General features: G+C 37.0%; 1 protein-coding gene across 1 annotated transcript; it reads left to right on the forward strand.

Moving 5' to 3' along the window:
* The first annotated feature begins 4,350 nt into the window (after positions 1 to 4,350).
* LOC124092742 (olfactory receptor 10W1-like) lies at positions 4,351 to 5,295 on the forward strand. Its single transcript, XM_046444546.1, has one exon. It carries the CDS (start codon positions 4,351 to 4,353, stop codon positions 5,293 to 5,295), a length of 945 nt encoding a protein of 314 aa, XP_046300502.1.
* The last annotated feature ends 13,622 nt before the right edge of the window (positions 5,296 to 18,917 follow it).

The following is an 18,917-nucleotide window of genomic DNA, read 5'->3' on the forward strand; positions in this document are numbered from 1 at the left end:
AGAAAATGTGTAGACTATAAAATAATAGTGTAAGATGTAGCAACTGTAACAATTTTAATGCTTTTTTTTAATACTTTTTTTCTTTTTTGTTGGTTTTTTTTTAGATATACATGACAGGAGAATTCATTTTTATATAATTGTACAAGCATGGAATATATCTTATTCTAATTAGCACCCCATTCTTACGGATGTCCACAATGGTGGGATTCACTATGATGAATACATTTTATATTCTACCTCTCCTGTATGCTCTCTCTTCCTTTATTGTCACTAAAGATACTTCAGAAATCTCTAAACATCTCATCTCAGCTCTGCCTGTTGTTGGGATCTGATTGCCTTCACACACATACACACAAAGACACACACACACACACACTACATTAATCATTCTGTCTGAGCAGAGGAAGTTTTAAATAAATAGGACACTTAGTATATATGTTTATACTCAGTCACCTAAACATTTATATACACATGACCAACCAATGTTTTTTCAAAGCAATAAATCCAATTGCTAAAAACATTGGAAGTTTCTCTTCTACGTGGAAATTAAAGGATGATGCCCTGGAAAAGGTAAAATATTTGGTATTTGACTATTCATAACATGGCACTATGCTGGGCACCATGGAAAGCAGGCAACATATAAAATGTGGTCTCTGTTCTCCAGGGCAATAATAATTGGGACTATGGATGAACCAAGCAATGACAATTGGGTGGGAATAAGCTGTCTGAAACAAGAGGTTCAACTAACCAGAGTCTGTAAATTTTCTATTTCTCAGGAAATTATTTTAGGCACTGAGAAGACTGCTAAACAATGCAATGCTGGTCTTTACTTAGACAACGATACTGCAGAACTTCCATGCAAAACAAGGTCCCAAAAGGACAGACATTTCCAGTTTGAACTCATTATCTGGTAATAGGGGAGGAGGTTTATAACCTCAGTACCACCTTCTTCTGGGAGATGGAATTCATGAGACGAGATCCTAGATGACAACACAATTTACTCCTTCTGGCTTTTGCTTGGGAGTGTACATGAACTTATTTCCACTGGGAAGTCTCTCCAGGATAACTTCCCTCCCTTCTTGATCTACCGGAGCACCAACACATAACATGCCAGATCCTGTCTTCTATGAGCCTAACCGAGAAGCCCAGTTTAGTAGATCCCTCTCTCTTCTCACCTTAAAGGTAAAAAATAATCTTTCTGCCTTCTAGATTTTAAAACGTGAAATTCACTGGGAAGCCCAAATATTCTGACTAAAACATTGATAGCTGATCTTGAAGAAATGTTGTGGAGTTGAATGATGTAAATATGGATGAATAATGTAAATTTGGATAAAACTAAAATGTTTATAAAGGCCCTGGACTCACATGGTACTTCACATAATCCTCCACCAGGAAGCAGATAATATTAATGAAGCAGATATTATTAATATCAAACCTATAACAGACATAAGGAAGGGAGACAAGAAATCATGTATTATGCAACTTAATAGGCTTCATACATCAAACCAAGTGTTCTAAATACTTTATCTCCTTTAATATCACCACAGCACCATTAGGTAAGTGTTATTATTCACATCTTTTAAACATGAGGAAACAGAAATTAACGTGAGATGATCGGCCCAGGGGATTATGCTATTAATAGTAGGCTGAGCGTGTAGCTTGGGCTTATTTAATGCCAAATCCACTATTTCCCTTTTTCACATAAAACCAACTAGATAATTGCTGCACAGTTTCAGCCTACACTGTCTGGATTTCCAACATGAAATCAGAGACAGAGACCATCCCTCTCATTACAGTCTTGCCCACTGGGGCTGGGCTACCCAGAGAGGGAAGAAGGAAAACCACAGTGTAAATGGAGATCTCCTAGATGCACTGAGATCCATAGAGATCTCTAGGCATGATGCTGAGTGCCCTTCTCTCACTTCTGTCCTGCACATCCTGCTCACAAACAACATGCAATTACAAGTTGATGACATGTTGACATAACTTTCATGCTCTTGGAACCACAGGCTTCACCATTTCATCTCTCCAAACTGTTTAAGTGTGATCTGTCCCATGAGGCACAATTCAAAGAAGATATTTAAAATAAGACCCTTTCCAGAGCTTAAATTATGACATAAATCAACACCATGCCATGAAAAAAGTAGTTGAAAGGAAATTAGAAAGACAACTCAGGGCTGCAGGTTAAGAGCTCTGTAGTCCATGCAGGGTTCAATGCAGAAATGGCCACAGTGTTTAGAACACATGTAGAAATTGCCAGGAGGAGGATTCAGTTGATGACAGGAAAGAGCAGTAGAAGAATTGTGTCTTCCAACACTGATGGAAGGAGGCCAGGAGGCAATGGAAGCCCTGGGCACTGAAGGTTTTCTGATACTCTCTTGGAGACTCGACTATCTAAGAGGGACCAAACTAGACAATACTAAGAAGTCATGAACTGTGATAGCTCTGATGTCATTGTTTTATTACAGACTAAAGAGCACCATGAGGATGATATAAGTGGAATAAACATCAATAAAACTTTCAGCAGTCATACCACGACCCTAAGACCCTACATCTTCACAGGGGGATAGGCCACCCTTCAGATGTCTACCAGTTGTAGGCATTGAAAAGCTGGTTCTTAAGTGATAGGATTTTACCCCAGTGCAGTCTTATGTTAGATATTTTTTCTTATTTTCCACAAAACATCCTGAACAAATTACTAACTTCATTATGACATAATTTAAAAAGAGGAAATAGAAAATGAGTCATACTTTTCACAACATATTTATCCCTTCAATGTGTAATTATACAATATATCAAATTTATACATCAGGCTGGCAATAAAAGTGTAAATCAGGCAGGATGGTTGCCCCCAGATTTTGCAAATAATAATGATGGCTATTTTTATTAGCTTGCTATTACTATGGAAGAGGCATTGTGATAGACACCTGAATTACTATTTTATTTAAATTCACAACTCTTTGAAATAAGTATAATTATTTATAATTATTCTTTCTACTTTTCAAATAAAAAATCACTCAGAGGAATTTATGTATTGCCTAGCATCATGGATTCTGGAGTTGGAATTATTCAAAACAAAGCATCTAATTTCAGAGCTCACTTCACAGTGCTACAGTGCCCCCATACAACATGCAATAGTGAAATTTGTAATATGCTAAATGACTTTAGAAATAATCCAAATTATTAATGAGTTCAGAAAAGGAAAAGAAAATGAATGAAACAGAGACAGCCATTGTTAGTTGGAGAACAGCAGAGAGCTATTTAGGTTCTAAATGCTCTGGATATTTGTGACACTGAGGTGGGTTTGTGTGAATGATTTTTACTGCAAGTAGTGATTCGTGGTAAAGATTTTCTTCAAAGATCACATTACATAGTAGGAAATATTAAAATTTGGCAAGTTTTAACAAGGTAACATTTCCTCTCTTTTCCACATTATCAAATATGAGTTGGCGTAAGGGGGAAAAGAAGTGGAATGGATGTCCTCTGTGAGTTATGTCTTGTTCTTTAAAAGCTTTTCATGAAAGTTGGATGGCTCCTCCCAAATTTCACATTGGATCCTTATGAGGGAAATTAACACAGGGAAAGTAAGTGGATTGATCTTCCATATTCACATCCTAACTCACAGGAAGGATTCTTGGAGCTCCAACACCTTCTGGTCATGCATTTTTTTTTTCAGACTTGCACAAACCAGGACAAAGCTTTGCTACAACACCCTGTCTCCTTCAAGTCCACCACCTAACCAGATCGGAAAGACCTAGAGGAACCAAGGGCAGAGAGGGCTTTGTTTTCTATGCCTTATTTCTAGCAATGTAATTCAGACCATTGCTTCCCCATGAGCATTTTGTTTTCCTTTCTTCATTTTCCATCACATCATCAACTTATAAATCCACATATCTCTGGCTTAATACATCAGGAGACATAGAAATAAATCAATGAATAAATACTATATACAAATATATGAAAGAATGAATGGCTTCCTCCCTCACCTCCAAGTCTCCTAGCCCCAAAAATTTCATGATGCTTTCTTGTGAATTTACTGAGAGAATTTAACTTTCATTTTACTCCTTCTAAATATAGTTCCTGAATTCCACCCAATTCCACTGCCATTTTTCTTTGTAGTCTCTCACCCAGCTATGGGCAGTTAGAAATTGAAGTGCAGATACTTCTATAGAAGGATTTCATAAGAGTGGGCAAAAACCAAGAACTAGTCCTCATCCTCCTTGTTTTCACTTCCAGCCTTGGAAATTACCCTCATGGCTCCGAGTGCAAACACATCACCAGGGTGATGATACATCATCAGTCTGATCCTTCCTTCTGTCCTGTGACCCTCAGAGAGCAAGCTGTAGCTCAATGACCTGGGGGAACCACTCGGTGATGATGCAGTTTGTGTTCCTGGCCTACCCCTCCTGCCCAGAGCTGCGAGTCCTGTCCTTCCTGGGGGTCAGCATGGCTTATGCACTTATCATCACTGGGAATGTCCTCATTGTGGTGTCCATCCAGGCTGAAGCCCGCCTCCATGTGCCCATGTACTATTTCCTGGGCAGCCTCTCAGGGGTAGAAATATTCTACACTGCTGTGGTGGTGCCCCACATCCTGGCCAACACCCTGCAGTCAGAGAAGACCATCACCCTCCTGGGCTGCGCCACTCAGATGGCCTTCTTCATTGCACTTGGCAGTGCAGACTGCTTCGTCTTGGCTGCCATGGCCTATGACAGATACGTCGCCATTTGTCACCCCTTGCAGTACCCTCTCATCATGACTCTGACTGTTTGTGTCCGCCTGGTGGTGGCATCTGTGGTCATCGGCTTGTTCCTGTCCTTACAACTGGTGGCCTTCATCTTCTCTCTGCCATTCTGCCAGGCTCAAGGTATTCAGCACTTCTTTTGTGATGTGCCACCCGTCATGCAACTGGTGTGTACCAACAGCCACTTCCATGAGCTGTCAGTGCTGGTGGCAGCCACACTGGCCATTGCCGTGCCTTTCTTCCTCATCGCCACCTCCTACACCTTCATAGCAGCCACTCTGCTCAAGATGCACTCTGTAGCTGGCCGCCACAGGGCCTTCTCCACCTGCTCCTCCCACCTCACTGTGGTGCTGCTGCAGTATGGCTGCTGTGCCTTCATGTACCTGCGCCCCCGCTCCAGCTACCACCCCCAGCAAGATCCGTTCATCTCTCTCGTCTACACACTGGGCACCCCAATGCTCAACCCCCTCATCTACACACTGAGGAACAGCAAGATGAAAGGGGCCATTGGGAAAGTGCTTAACAGGAACTGTGGCTCCCTGAGAGTCTAGGAAAGGGGAGAGCATGGCCTATCAGACCAGGGTTCAGTTCCAGTGCATCAATATGCCTATATGGCTGGATTTCTCTCAGCTGATGTTCAAGGAAATTTTTTAAAAAGTATGAATTATATAAATACTGTTTATGTGTGCCACAAACCTTTAAAATATTTCTACCATTTGACTCAGTAAATACTCTTCTGGGAGAAAAGTATATCAAGGGAATTAACGTTAAGATATGCAAAGTGCAATGAGAGGGTGCAGCTAAAAGGAGAAGGCTCATTCCATAGGTTTTAGCCTTTTTAAGAAATGTAAGAATGAATTGTCTCCAGCAGTTGTGGGTAAGGAAACCAACAGGGACTTCCACACCAGCAATAGCAGGAAGTCATTATCACTCCTAGACCCAAAAGGCAAACTTAAGTCTCAGTGTTATCAGACACCAGGGAGAGTTGATGCATGGAGGGGAAACCACCAGGAAGAACTGCGACTTTAGGGGGAAAAAAGCCACTATGGACAGAACTGTGGCCAGGAATGGAGAAAGCAGGGAGAGAAATACCACAACCTCTTTCTGCTCAAAATATTCTCTTGCTCCCGTCTTCCATTGGCCCAAACCCATCTGAAGCAAGAGGGTCAAAGATATGGGTGACTCTGTGCACAGGTACCAGGCTCTTGGGGCACAGGAGGCCCTTCAGAGTTAGAGACCAACAGAGAACAAGGAGAACAAAATTGCTTCTTATAGTAATCAATGCAAAAATGAAATAAGTTAACAATTCAATCTCTTCATAATAAAGAATTGACTAAACAATTTCTGCAAGAATAAATATGGGCTTAGCCTTGTATTTATGTTTTTAAATACTAGTTATTAGCAATAATTAAAATTCTTACCATGTTCCAGAAATATAGATTATATGTAACACACAAGCTTGAGAAGAGTCGATAAGGTTGTTAGCTAGTGGCAAGGCTTTAATATTCAATGTCTCTGCATGTTTCTGTCTCATTGTGTTATCAATGACTGATAAAACAGGGCTAAAATCCACAACTATGATTCTGCATTTGTCAATGCCCCCCCCCTTGGTTTTGTCCATTTTTTTTCTTTGAAGCTCCGTTGTTAGATTAAAAAACATATTCAACATTGCTATATCGTGCTGATTTTGTAACCATTTTGTCATTAAGGAGTGTTACTTTTTATTGTAAGTCCAGAATTCTACTTTTCCTGATATTAGTATTCATATTATCTTTTCTATGAATAGTATTTACATGAAGGTTGTTGTTTTTCTTTGATTGCTACCTGTTTCCTCATACATAAGATGCCTCTTGTAAAGAGCATTCTCAGAAAATTAAGGGCTATGTGTTCCCTCTCTCTCATATGTAGAAGCTAGACAGAAAAATATGTTTTCAAGGTATATCACTAAAATAAATGGAGAGACCAGACTAGGGGAAGAGAAGGAGGGAGGGAAAAGGGAGATCCTGGGGAATAAAACTGATGAAATTATGTTATAAACATGTGCACATATGTCACAATGAGTCCCATTATCATGCATAATCATAACACACCAATAAAAAAGAAAAATATATATTTTAGGTATTTCATCCCTCATTTTAACTCATTTTAACTGGTGTTTCTATACCATCTTTCTATGTGTTTCTTATTAATCCCTCTTTGCACTTTGATTTCTCCTTTCCATCCTCTTTTTCAGTTTTTAAACTATTGTTATCTCCTCTGTCAAATTTCTAGTTATATCTTCCTAATTATATTTTGTGATTGCATGCTTATCACAACCTACCATGAATTATAGGATGCCAATTCAATAAATACGATGGAAACTTTCAAAAGTTTGATGCCATTTTCTGTCCTTCCGTGTTTGTGCTGTTATCGTACGATTTTTAAATAAATTCCATCATAGGTTATCATTATTTTTAATGGTTAATCATTCTTAAAAAATTTTTTTAAGTAACCTATATTTTTAAACTTTGATTGTAAAACAAGTTTACTAGGTATAGGTACAAGGCATTCCCTTTTCTTTCACTCTTTTCAAAGACAACATTCTTTGAATCTTCTCCTTCCCATTGTTTCTGATGAGAAATTACTTTTTTTCCCCCATGTGAATGTAACACTTTACGCTTCTCTTTGGTTTCTAGCCATATTATATAATGCACCTAATAAAGAGGGGGTTTGTTGTATTTAATTACATATTTCAAATGTTAAATGTGTTCACCTTTACCCCAATATCTTGAAAAATTCATTCCATTAGAGCATCAATGAGAGTCCCAAATCTCATCTAAGTATCATCGGTTAAGTGTCCCTAATATCATCATCTAAACCATGTAAATTGGATTCTAGGTGAGACTCTGAATATGAATTATCCTAGGACAAAATTCTTCTCCATCTGTAGACTTGGAAACTATAAAATAAGGTAATGTGATGCTGGGACAGACATAGGAAAATGGTAACAGATATTCCTATTCCAAGGAATTTCGAATTTTTAAAAATGCTCCAAAGGATCTTTGATACCCAAAGATATCAAACAGCATAGATCATTTAAAGTTTTCAAGACCTGTGAATAATCCTGTGTGGGTCCTATCTCTACCACCTGGACATGAAGATATGCCTTCTGGACCCAAGATTTTCTCAGTAGTCCAAGAAGTCACTCTCTAGGTCCCTGGATCTGTCTCTTAGCTCATCTTTCCTTTTCCATGGAGGGTGGTATGTTTTCATCTGAGTAATTTTATCAGCCTCTTTCTTATTTGTAGAATTTAGGGAGTATAACAGCTTTCCTTAATTTCTTTTTTTCTCTCTCCCTTTCAATACAAGCTGTCAAGTTTTCTGCTCACATTACTTACTCATAAGCGTTTCCATATATGTTATAGATGTTTACTCCATTATTGGGAAGGGTGTCCTCCATATAGATTTCCTGGACTATTCCATCTCTATTCCTGGAATTTGCTGAGGTGGTTGTGGGAATCCATGATTTAATGTACCTAATGCCTTCAAGAACCTTCTGTGAGATTGAAAAATCTGATCTGTTGATCCTTCCAAAACACTTGAGGTAAAGATTTTCCAGCCACATCCTTGACTTTCTCTCCATAGCACACTTTCCTGACAGTGTGTCTCCTAATTTTAATATCTCTTGCTATCCAAACAGACTAGGAATCTCCTAATTCCTTTGGCTCAAAAGAACTTGAACCATGATGTCCTGGGTAAAGCTGGTTAGTTGGTGACTCTACCTCATAATGTAACCCCTTGGCATACCAGGCTAATATTGGGGAGTCACATGTTAGCCCCTAATTTGTGCATCTTTGGTCTTGGTTTATACTCTCTTTATTTCAGAAAATTCTCCAACCAAGCTTTATTCTCTGAAAGGGATAAAAGTGACTCCCATGCTTTTTATAAGTTATACTCTATTAACGGTTTTCATTCAATTATATCCTACTAACAGTTGGAGATCTTGTCAGCTTTTCAGGGCTTTTAAGAATATTATTTTTAACCTTTCAAATATTCTCTGTCACCCAGAATTTTATTTATATTTTTATTTTTGGATTTTTTATTTGTTCTAATTAGTTATGCATGATAGGAGAGTATATTCTGATATATATGTATGGAGCATAACTTCTCATTCTTCTGGTTGTACATGATGTAGGATAGTAATGCCCAATTCATTCAACTATCTTTCCTATTCCCATTCCACCCCCTTTCCACTTATTCCCCTTTATCTAATCCAAAGTATTTCTATTCTTTCCTAACCCCTACTTATTATGAATTACCATGTGCAGATTAGAGAAAATATTTGGCCTTTGGATTTGGGGGATTGGCTTATTTCACTTAGCATGATAGCCACCATTTACTGGAAAATGCCATAATTTTGTTTTTCTTTATGACTGAGTAATATTTCACTGTGCATATTACCACATTTTCTTTATCCATTCATCTGTTGAAGGGCACCTGGGTTGGTTCATTAGTTTATCCATTGTGAATTGAGCTACTATAAACATTGATGTGGCTGTGTCACTGCAGTGTGCTGATTTTAAGTCCTTTGGGTATAAATGGAGGAGTTGGATAACTGGGTCAAATTGTGGTTCCATTCCAAATTTTTTGAGGAATCTCCATAACTGCTTTTCATAATAGTTGCAACAATTTGCATTCTTACCAGCAATGTATAGTGTACCTTTTTCCCTACATCCTCACAAACACTTAATATTGCTTATATTCTTGATAATTGCCATTCTGACTGGAATGAGAGGAAATCTTAGAGTGGTTTTGATTTGAATTTCTCTAACTGCTAGAGATGTTGAACATTTTTTCATATATTTATTGACTGATCACATTTCTTCTGTGAATTGTCTGTTCAATTCCTTAGCACATTTATTAATTGGGTTATTTGGGTTTCGTGTGTGTGTGTGTAAGTTTTTTGAGTTCTTTGTATATCCTAGAGATTAATGCTGTATCTGAGGTGCAGGTGGCAAACATTTTCTCCCATTCTGTAGGCTCTCTCTCCACATTTTTTATTGTTTCCTTTGCTGTGAAGAAGATATTAAGTTTGGTTCCATCCCATTTATTGATTCTTGATTTTACTTATTGGTGCTTTAGGAGTCTTGTTAAGGAAGTTAGTTCCTAAGCCGACATGATGTAGATTTGGGCCTATTTTTTCTTCTATTAAGTGCAGGGTCTCTGTTCTAATGCCTAAGTCCTTGACCCACTTTGAGTTGAGTTTTGTCACCCAGCATTTTAAATGGTACTTAGCTTCTTAGTTACATACATCCATTTATCAATGGCATTCTAAAAGCAACAATCCATTATTGGTTGTATCATTAAATAAGTGGTTGTCATGAAGTTTACAGATAAGCAATAAAAAAGCTTTTCAGGATAGCATGGGCACTTGGAGTCAGCTTTCCTGGGTTCATATCCTGCCGCTGCCTCCTTATATCTGTGTGACAAAAGAAATTCACATAAACTCTTTGTGATTCAGTTTGATTGGTGATCAAATGGAGATGACAATACACATGTTTGCTAGAGCCAACTACAGGTTAGATAATACATGTCTCCTATTAAACCCTGCAAACATGAAATGCTAATATTATTGCTACTATTATTACAATTTACTGCATGAGAAGGAAAAGAAAAGAAGACAATTGGAGAGTGTCTTCTATGGAGGTGAGGTTATGAAAGTTTCTTCCAAACATTTCTTGGCTTCTATAAATCTGTTCCCTTAGAAATTTCTGCTGAGCTCTTCAAATAGATTTTAGTTGTTTAGGTGCAACAATGAAAAGGTAAACTTAACTGGGAGAATACCTTTCCTCTGATATTTGCCAAAAATGTAAATGCCTTGAGGTAGGAGAATAGTATTTCATACTAAAATATTTTAGTAAGAATGAATAGAATTATATTAAAAGAACTATGCCTCATGTTACTCCAAAGCCACATTGAAATGATTTACAAAATATGTTCTTTAAAGAAACATAGTTATGGCTAAAAACATTTTAAACTATATTAAGTTGTTCGTACACATGAAGCAGCAAAGATCTGTTATCTGTTAGCAAAGATTGAGACTGAGACTTGCTGGCAAATTGGGACATACATGCCAGTGACCTAAAGTGACACGTATATTAGTCAATTGTTACCAAAAATCAAAATTTTCCAAAATTTAGTGGTTTAAAACTGTAAGTAATTAGGAGAGGGGAAGATGGCAGTGAGTCTAAGCCCCTCCCTAGCACATAACAGAAACAGTGAGAGACCAGAGAGGAGCTCATCAGAGGATATACTCTAAAACATGACAGTGGACAGTCTGAGACTTGGAGGCACTCAGAAACTGGTTACTGGAACAGAACATCCAGCCAACCTCCCATGCTCAGTGACCTGCATCAAACAGAGCAACTTCCAGTTGATCACTTTCACTAATCTCTCATGAACATAGGCTGACCAAGAGAGTCCAGTCACTAATAGAAGTCCTAGGAACCAGCAATGTAGCAGAGGCACCTGTGTCCCAGTGGCACCAAGAGATCCACAGTTGCCTGCAGATGGAGGTGGGTCAGCTGATAACCCCCGCGAAAGGTTGGAAGACCCCCATGATATGCAAGAGCAGGAGAAGTGGCTCTCATGCCATAACAGCACCCGAGGGCCCTTAGAAGGCTAACACACAAAGACCTCGCAACCACTGACAACCACCAAGTATCCATACATGGGTCACTGACAGCAGTCCCCAACAGTGACTGGAAGCTCAAGAGCTCAATGATTCACAGGAGCCAGGGAATTCCCTATGCCCAGTGCCCCGAGCACAACAGAAGTCGCTCACAGATGCCATCAGGCACTGAGCACCCACAGACAAGGGTCTGCAGTCCTGCTGACAATGAGTACCAGCAACTGTAGCAGAAGCAGCAGGAATCACAGCAACAGGAAACAGACTCTCCCATGCCCCAGCAGTGCCTCACATCTCTTGGAGGATCTGAAGACACAGGTTCAACATCTATCTACTAGTAATCACAAAATATTTTACATGCAGGCTCGTGAATGGTTTTCCCCAAGGGCATCCAGAAACCAGCCTGAAACCCAGCAGCTTGCAGAGTCTCTCCCACATTGGCAGAAAAATGTTCCACACAGAGGGGACCTACAGAGCCCCACCCCACAGATTTCAGTCACAGACCAGTGTGCCCAGACATAGATCCACCAACTCCTGCATCCCACCAGGGACAACAGTCCTAAACCCCAATGGGCCATCCAGAACCATCACAGATGAACCACCCCACCTCTGCCTTAGAGCACCATACCTCACACACCCCAAAATCCATGCAGGTGAGACCACATCAGATTTGACATCTGTGGATGCAGAAAGCGTTTCTACAGAAGAGCACACAAGACTGGATCCCCAACCAGAGAGAAAAATCTGGTTGTTAAGGCAAGGAGAAATAGGGGTTTTCTCCTCTGGCCTGCCAGGAAATTAGTAGGTACCCAGAAACATCAAAGAAGCGGAGACCTACTAGAAATGTATTAGAGGTGTGCTGGTGAGATCCACTATATCCAAACACAGAGAAACTTAGAGAAAAATTCATAGATCCATTGGCATTTACTGAAGCTCCTAAATCCTGATAAAATTTAAATCATGGAGTCCCAAAAGAAATCTCTCCAACCCAAAGAATTCAGTCTAATGACAATTTTGATCTCACAGATATTACTTTCTTGATTGAATCAATAGGTTTCCCCTTTTTATTTGATATTGTCTTCCTCAATCCAATTTGATCTGTTTTTAATGTATTAAAGCATGAGTTGAAATTATTCTGCCATTTTTTTTCTCCTTGCTCATGTTTATTGCTTCTCTTTTGTCTATTTTTCTTTTTGCATTACTTGCTCCTATCTCTATTGCTTTTTGCTTTTTAATTTGTTTCCTTTCATTCTTTTTTCTAGTTCTTTTTTTTCTTTTGTTTTTCTATCCTTTTTTATCTTTCCCCTTTTCAAACACTATATAGTAGTCTTACTTTCTTCATACCTAATTTGTCAACCTATGGAACAAGATTTCTCTTTTTCTTGTCGAATTCAGGGACTTCTGAAGAACATTTTAAATAAGAGTTTTAAAGGTTGATTACATTATGACACTATCTTGAAGTGGTCACAGTTATAAGGGGTTAGTATCTCCTTTTAAAACAGTGCTGTTGACTGGACATAGCAGCAGGTTCACATTGAGCAGGATTATTGACACTTAGGTATTTTCCTAGCCTGGGGCACTTGGTAAACAAATAGTAGCTCACTAAAAAGTTACTTGTACAACAATAGAAGGTAATCATCCCAACAGCTGCAAGGAAATGAGACTCCCCCAACAGTTCACAAAACTTCAACAAGTGACCAAATAGACACTACAGAGGGGGAATCCTGACAAAGAATTTTAAAAGTTGATAGTTATGATCAATTAATTTACAGAATATCTAAGAAATGAAGAAGGAAAATATAAAACATGAAACAGCATTTCAACAAAAAAGATAGATATTCTGAAAAAAATACAAATTCTGGAAATAAATTACTCAAAAATCAATTTTAAAATTCAGTTGAAAACATTGCCAATAGATTAGACAACATAGGAGATTTTCAGGCCACAAAAATAAGATGTATAACCCTGAAAATATAGTCATCAATAAAGAAAAGACAATAAGAAACAATGACCAGAATACTCAGGAAATATGGAAGAGAACAATTTGAGGACCTTTAACATCAAAAAGGGTACTGAGATATAGCCTAAGATATGAAGACATATGCTTTTCAGTAAAAATAATAGAGAATTTTCCAAGCCATGAGTATGAGATGGAAATCCAAGTAAAGAATGCATTCACATCCCCAAATGAACAAGAACAAAAAAGATTCAATCCACAATATATTATAAATAAAATGTCTAAAATACAGAAGAAAGACAGAATTTTTAAATCCTCAAGTGGAAAAATGAAAGGTCACATTTAGAGATATGTCAATAAGAATTAGGTCTAATTTATAACCATAGACTCTAAAAGCCAGGAGAGCATAAAATAATATTAAACAAGCTCTGAATGAAAATAATTAGTAGCCAAGATTGCTATATATTCAGCAAAGCTGTCTTTTAAAATTTAAGAAGAAAAACTTTCCTAGATAAGAATAAACTAAAAGAATTTGTGATTTCTAAGCCAGAAATAAAGGAAATACTTGAAGAAATATTACATGCAGAATAATTTTTAAAAATACTCCAGAGCTAGTGGTTGGATAAATGTAATTGGAAGCAGAGCAAAGTGAAGGAGATTAGGACTGAATTAAACATTTGGTAAAGGGAACAATCCAACAAGAAAATATAACAATTGTAAGTATGTACACACTAAATGTCAGTGCACCTGCTTACATAAAGTGAATTTTACTCTACAGAAAGATTACAATAGTGCTCAATATAATAATACTGTAAGATTTCAACTCTCTGTCTCACCAATAGGTATGTAATAGAGACATAAATTAAAGATTCTTCAGACATACAAAATATAATTAATCAAAAAGAAAACTAACAGAAATTTACAGATTTCATCAATCACCAAATAAATTCACTCTTTCTCTGAGGTTTAGGAAACTTCTACAAAACAGACTGCATTTTTAGGACATAACACAATTCTGAGCAAATACAAAATATCCGATACGATTCCATGCACCATATCAGATCATAATGAAATAAACTTAGAAATCAACAATAAGAAAAAACAGAAGCGATATTAACACATTAAATTCAAATAACACAAATTTGAGCAATAAATGTGTCAGGAACAAATTAGTTCTAAAAACAGTAGAATACAGAAAAAATAAAGATTAGAACCAAAATTAATAGAGAAATAGAGAATAAAAAGAATCAATTGTGATAGTGAGCTGGTTCTTTGAAAAGATAAAAATGTTGATAAACCTTTAACCAAATTAACCAAAAGAAAAACAGAGAAGGCCCAAACCAACAAAATTAGAGATGAAAAAGGAGATATCGTCACAGACATTTCTAAAATCCAGATGCCCTTTTGTGACAATTTTGAAAACTATATTTCAAAAAATTGGGATATCTAGAAGATATTGGCAAATTTCTACACATATGACCCATCAAAATTGAACCAAGAGGACATATGCTGTGGTTTGGATGTGAGGTATCCCCCAAAAGCTCATGAGTAAGACAATGCAAGAAGGGTTAGAGGAGAAGTGATTGGGTTGTAAAAGCTTTAACCCAATCAGTGAATTAACCACCTGATAGGCCTGAGTAGTAATTGAAGGCAGATAGGGTGTGGCTGGAGGAGTTGGGGATTTGGGGATGTGATTTAGGGTATATATTTGTATTTGGCAAGTGGAGATATCTCTCTCTGCTACCGATCATCATGTGAGCTGCTTCCCTCTGCCACACACTCTTTCACCATGATGTTCTGCCTCATTTGGGGCCCTAGGGAATGAAGCCAGCCTTCTATGGACTGAGACCTCTGAAACCATGAGCCCCCAAATAAACTTTTTTTTTCATGTAATTGTGCTGATCTGGTCTTTTAGTCGCAGCAGTGAAAACACTGAGTAAAAAACATAGGAAACCTAAGCAAACCAATAACAAGCAATAAGGTTGAAGGGGTAATAAAAGGGTTTCCAAAAAGGAAGAGCCCAGCACCAGATAGATTCTCATCTGAATTCTAACAGACCTTTTAAAAAAAGAACTAATGCCAATTTTCCTTAAATTTTTCCATGAAATAGATAGGAAGAAACACTTCCAAATTTATTTTATGAAAACAATATTATTCTGACATCAAAACAAGGTAAGGATGCATCAAGGAAAGGAAATTTAAAGACCAACATATCTGATAAACACATAAGCTAAAATTCTTAGTAAAAAAGTAGCAATCTGCCTTCAAACACAAAGAAGGTTGTGCACCTTGACCAAGGAATGCAAGATTGGTTCAACATACACAAATCAAAAAAATGAAATTCATCCCATAAACAGAACAAAGGACAAAACCATATGATATTAAGATGTGCAGAAAATGCTAGCCACAAAATTTGGCAGACATTCATGTTTAACACACTAAAGAAACAAGAGATAGAAGGAATTTAACTCAAAAAAAGCAAAGGCTGTATGTGGCAAACACAAAGCCAAAATAACATTGAATGGAGAAAAACAAAGTATTTCCTCTAAAATCAGGCACAGAACGAGTATGTGCACTCTCACTACTTCTATTCAATATAGTACTTGAAACTAGCCAGAGATATTAGGCAAGAGAAGGACATTACAATGATAAGAATATACAGAAAGAAGTTGACTTATTTCTGTTTGCAGATAATATGGTTATAGACTCACTAGACCCAAAAATTTCCATGAGAAGACTTTTATAAATGATTTAAAAACCAGCAAAGTAGCAGGAAACAAGAACAATATTCAGATATCAATAGTTTTTCTACATAACAATAATGAACATGATGAGAAAGAAATAAGGACAACAAAGTTATTCCCCACAGCCCACCAAAAATATAAAACCTAGGAATAAATCTAACCAAGAAAGAGAAAGACCTGAACAATGAAAATTATAGAGTATTGAAGAAAGAAATTGAAGAAGACATTAAAAGATGGGAAGACATCTCCCATCTTTTTGAATAAGTGGAATTAATATTATTAAAGTGATCATTTCACCAAAAACAATCTAAAGATTCAATGCAATCTCCAATCAAAATATCAATGAAATTTTTCACAAAATTATAAAAAAAAAGTCCTAAAATTCATATGGAAAAATAAAAGACCCAGAATAGCTAAAGCAATTTTTTTTCTTTTTTTTTACCATCCAAGGTTTTTTTTAATTGATTTTTTTTAAATGACAGAAGAATGCATTACAATTCTTATTATACATATACAGCAAAATTTTTCATATCTCTGGTTGTATACAAAGTATATTCACACCAATTCGTGTCTTTATACATGTACTTTGGATAATAATGTCCATCACATTCGACCATCCTTGCTAACCCCTGCACCCTTCTCTTCCCTCCCACCCCTCTGCCCTATCTAGTGTTTGTCTGTTCCTCCCATGCTCCCCCTCCCTACCCCACCATGAATCAGCCTTCTTATATCAGAGAAAACATTTGGCATTTGTTTTTTTGGTATTGGCTAACTTCACTTAGCATTATCTTCTCCAATGCCATCCATTTGCCTACAAATGCCATAATTTTATTCTCTTTTATTGCTGAGTAATATTTCATTGTGTAGATATGCTACATTTTTTTATCCATTCATCTACTGAAGGGCATCTAGTTTGGTTCCACAGTTTAGCTATTGTGAATTGTGCTGCTATAAACATTGATGTGGCTGTGTCCCTGTAATGCTGATTTTAAGTCCTTTGGGTATAGATTGAGAAGAGGAATAGCTGGATCAAATGGTGGTTCCATTCCCAGATTTCAAAGGAATCTCCATACTGCTTTCTATATTGGATGCACCAATTTGCAGTCCCACCAGCAATGTAACAGTGTACCTTTTTCCCCACATCCTCACCAACACTTATTGTTGTTTGTATTCATAATGGCTGCCATTCTGACTGGAGTGAGATGATATCTTAGAGTGGTTTCGATTTGCATTTCTCTAATTGCTAGAGATGATGAACATTTTTTCATATATTTGTTGATTGATTGTATATCCTCTTCTGAGAAGTGTTTGTTCAGGTCCTTTAGCCAAAGCAATTCTGAGCAATAAGAATAAGGCTGGAGTATCACACACAATACCCAATCTCAAATTATATTACAGAGCTATAGTAATAAAAACAGCATGGTATTGGCATAAAATTGGCATAAAGGATAATGAAATAGAATAGAAAGCACAGAGACAAACCCACAAAAAAATAGTCATCTCATCCTTGACAAGGTTGCCAAAGACATACATTGAAAAAAAAAAGGTAGCTTTTTAAAAAAATAGTGCTAGGAAAAAAGAATATTCTTCTATAAAAGAATGACACTAGATTCCAATCTATAACAATGCACAGAAGTCTACTCAAATTGGATCAAATACCCAGGAATTAGATTGGAAACTATGCAACTGCCAAGAGAAAACGAAGGGTCAACACTTTAACATACAAGTATGGGCATTGACTTCCTCAATAAGATTCCTAATAAAAATAAAATATCAACCATCATCAAGTGGATATACTTTTTTCTCAGCAGCACATGGATCCTCCTCAAAAATAGACCATATATTATGCCATAGGGCAACCCTCAGTAAATATACAGGGGTGGAGATAATACCATGCATTTTATCTGATCATAATGGAATGAAACTGGAAATCAATGATAAAAGAAGGAAGGAAAAATCCTACATCACATGGAAAATGAACAACATGTTACTGAATGATCAATGGGTTACAGAAGACATAAAGGAAGAAATCAAAAAATTCTTAGAGATAAATGAAAATACAGACACAACATATCGGAATCTATGGGACACAATGAAAGCAGTTTTAAGAGGCAAATTCATCGCTTGGAGGTCATTCCTCAAAAAAAGGAAAAACCAACAAATAAATGAGCTCACACTTCATCTCAAAGCCCTAGAAAAGGAAGAGCAAAACAACAGCAAATGTAGCAGAAGGCAAGAAATAATTAAAATCAGAGCGGAAATCAACGAAATTGAAACAAAAGAAACTATTGAAAAAATTAACAAAACTAAAAGTTGGTTCTTTGAAAAAATAAATAAGATCGACAGACCCTTAGCCATGCTAATGAAGAGAAGAAGAGAGAGAACTCAAATCACTAACATACGGGATGAAAAAGGCAATATCACAACAGATGCTACAGAAATACAGAAGACAATTAGAAATTATTTTGAAAACCTATATTCCAATAAAATAGAAGATAGTGAAGACATTGATAAATTCCTTAAGTCATATGATTTGCCCAGACTGAGTCAGGAGGATACTCACAACTTAAACAGACCAATAACAATAGATGAAATAGAAGAAGCAATCAAAAGACTTCCAACCAAGAAAAGCCCAGGACCGGATGGGTATACAGCGGAGTTTTACAAAACCTTTAAGGAAGAATTAATACCAATACTTTTCAAGTTATTTCAGGAAATAGAAAAAGAAGGAGCTCTGCCAAATTCATTCTATGAGGCCAACATCACCCTGATTCCGAAACCAGAAAAAGACACCTCAAAGAAAGA

Source organism: Marmota monax, unplaced genomic scaffold (assembly GCF_021218885.2).
Source record: "Marmota monax isolate L192 unplaced genomic scaffold, Marmota_monax_Labrador192_F-V1.1 WCK01_AAM20220418_F8-fsc00038, whole genome shotgun sequence".
In the NCBI taxonomy this organism is placed as follows: Eukaryota; Metazoa; Chordata; class Mammalia; order Rodentia; family Sciuridae; genus Marmota; species Marmota monax.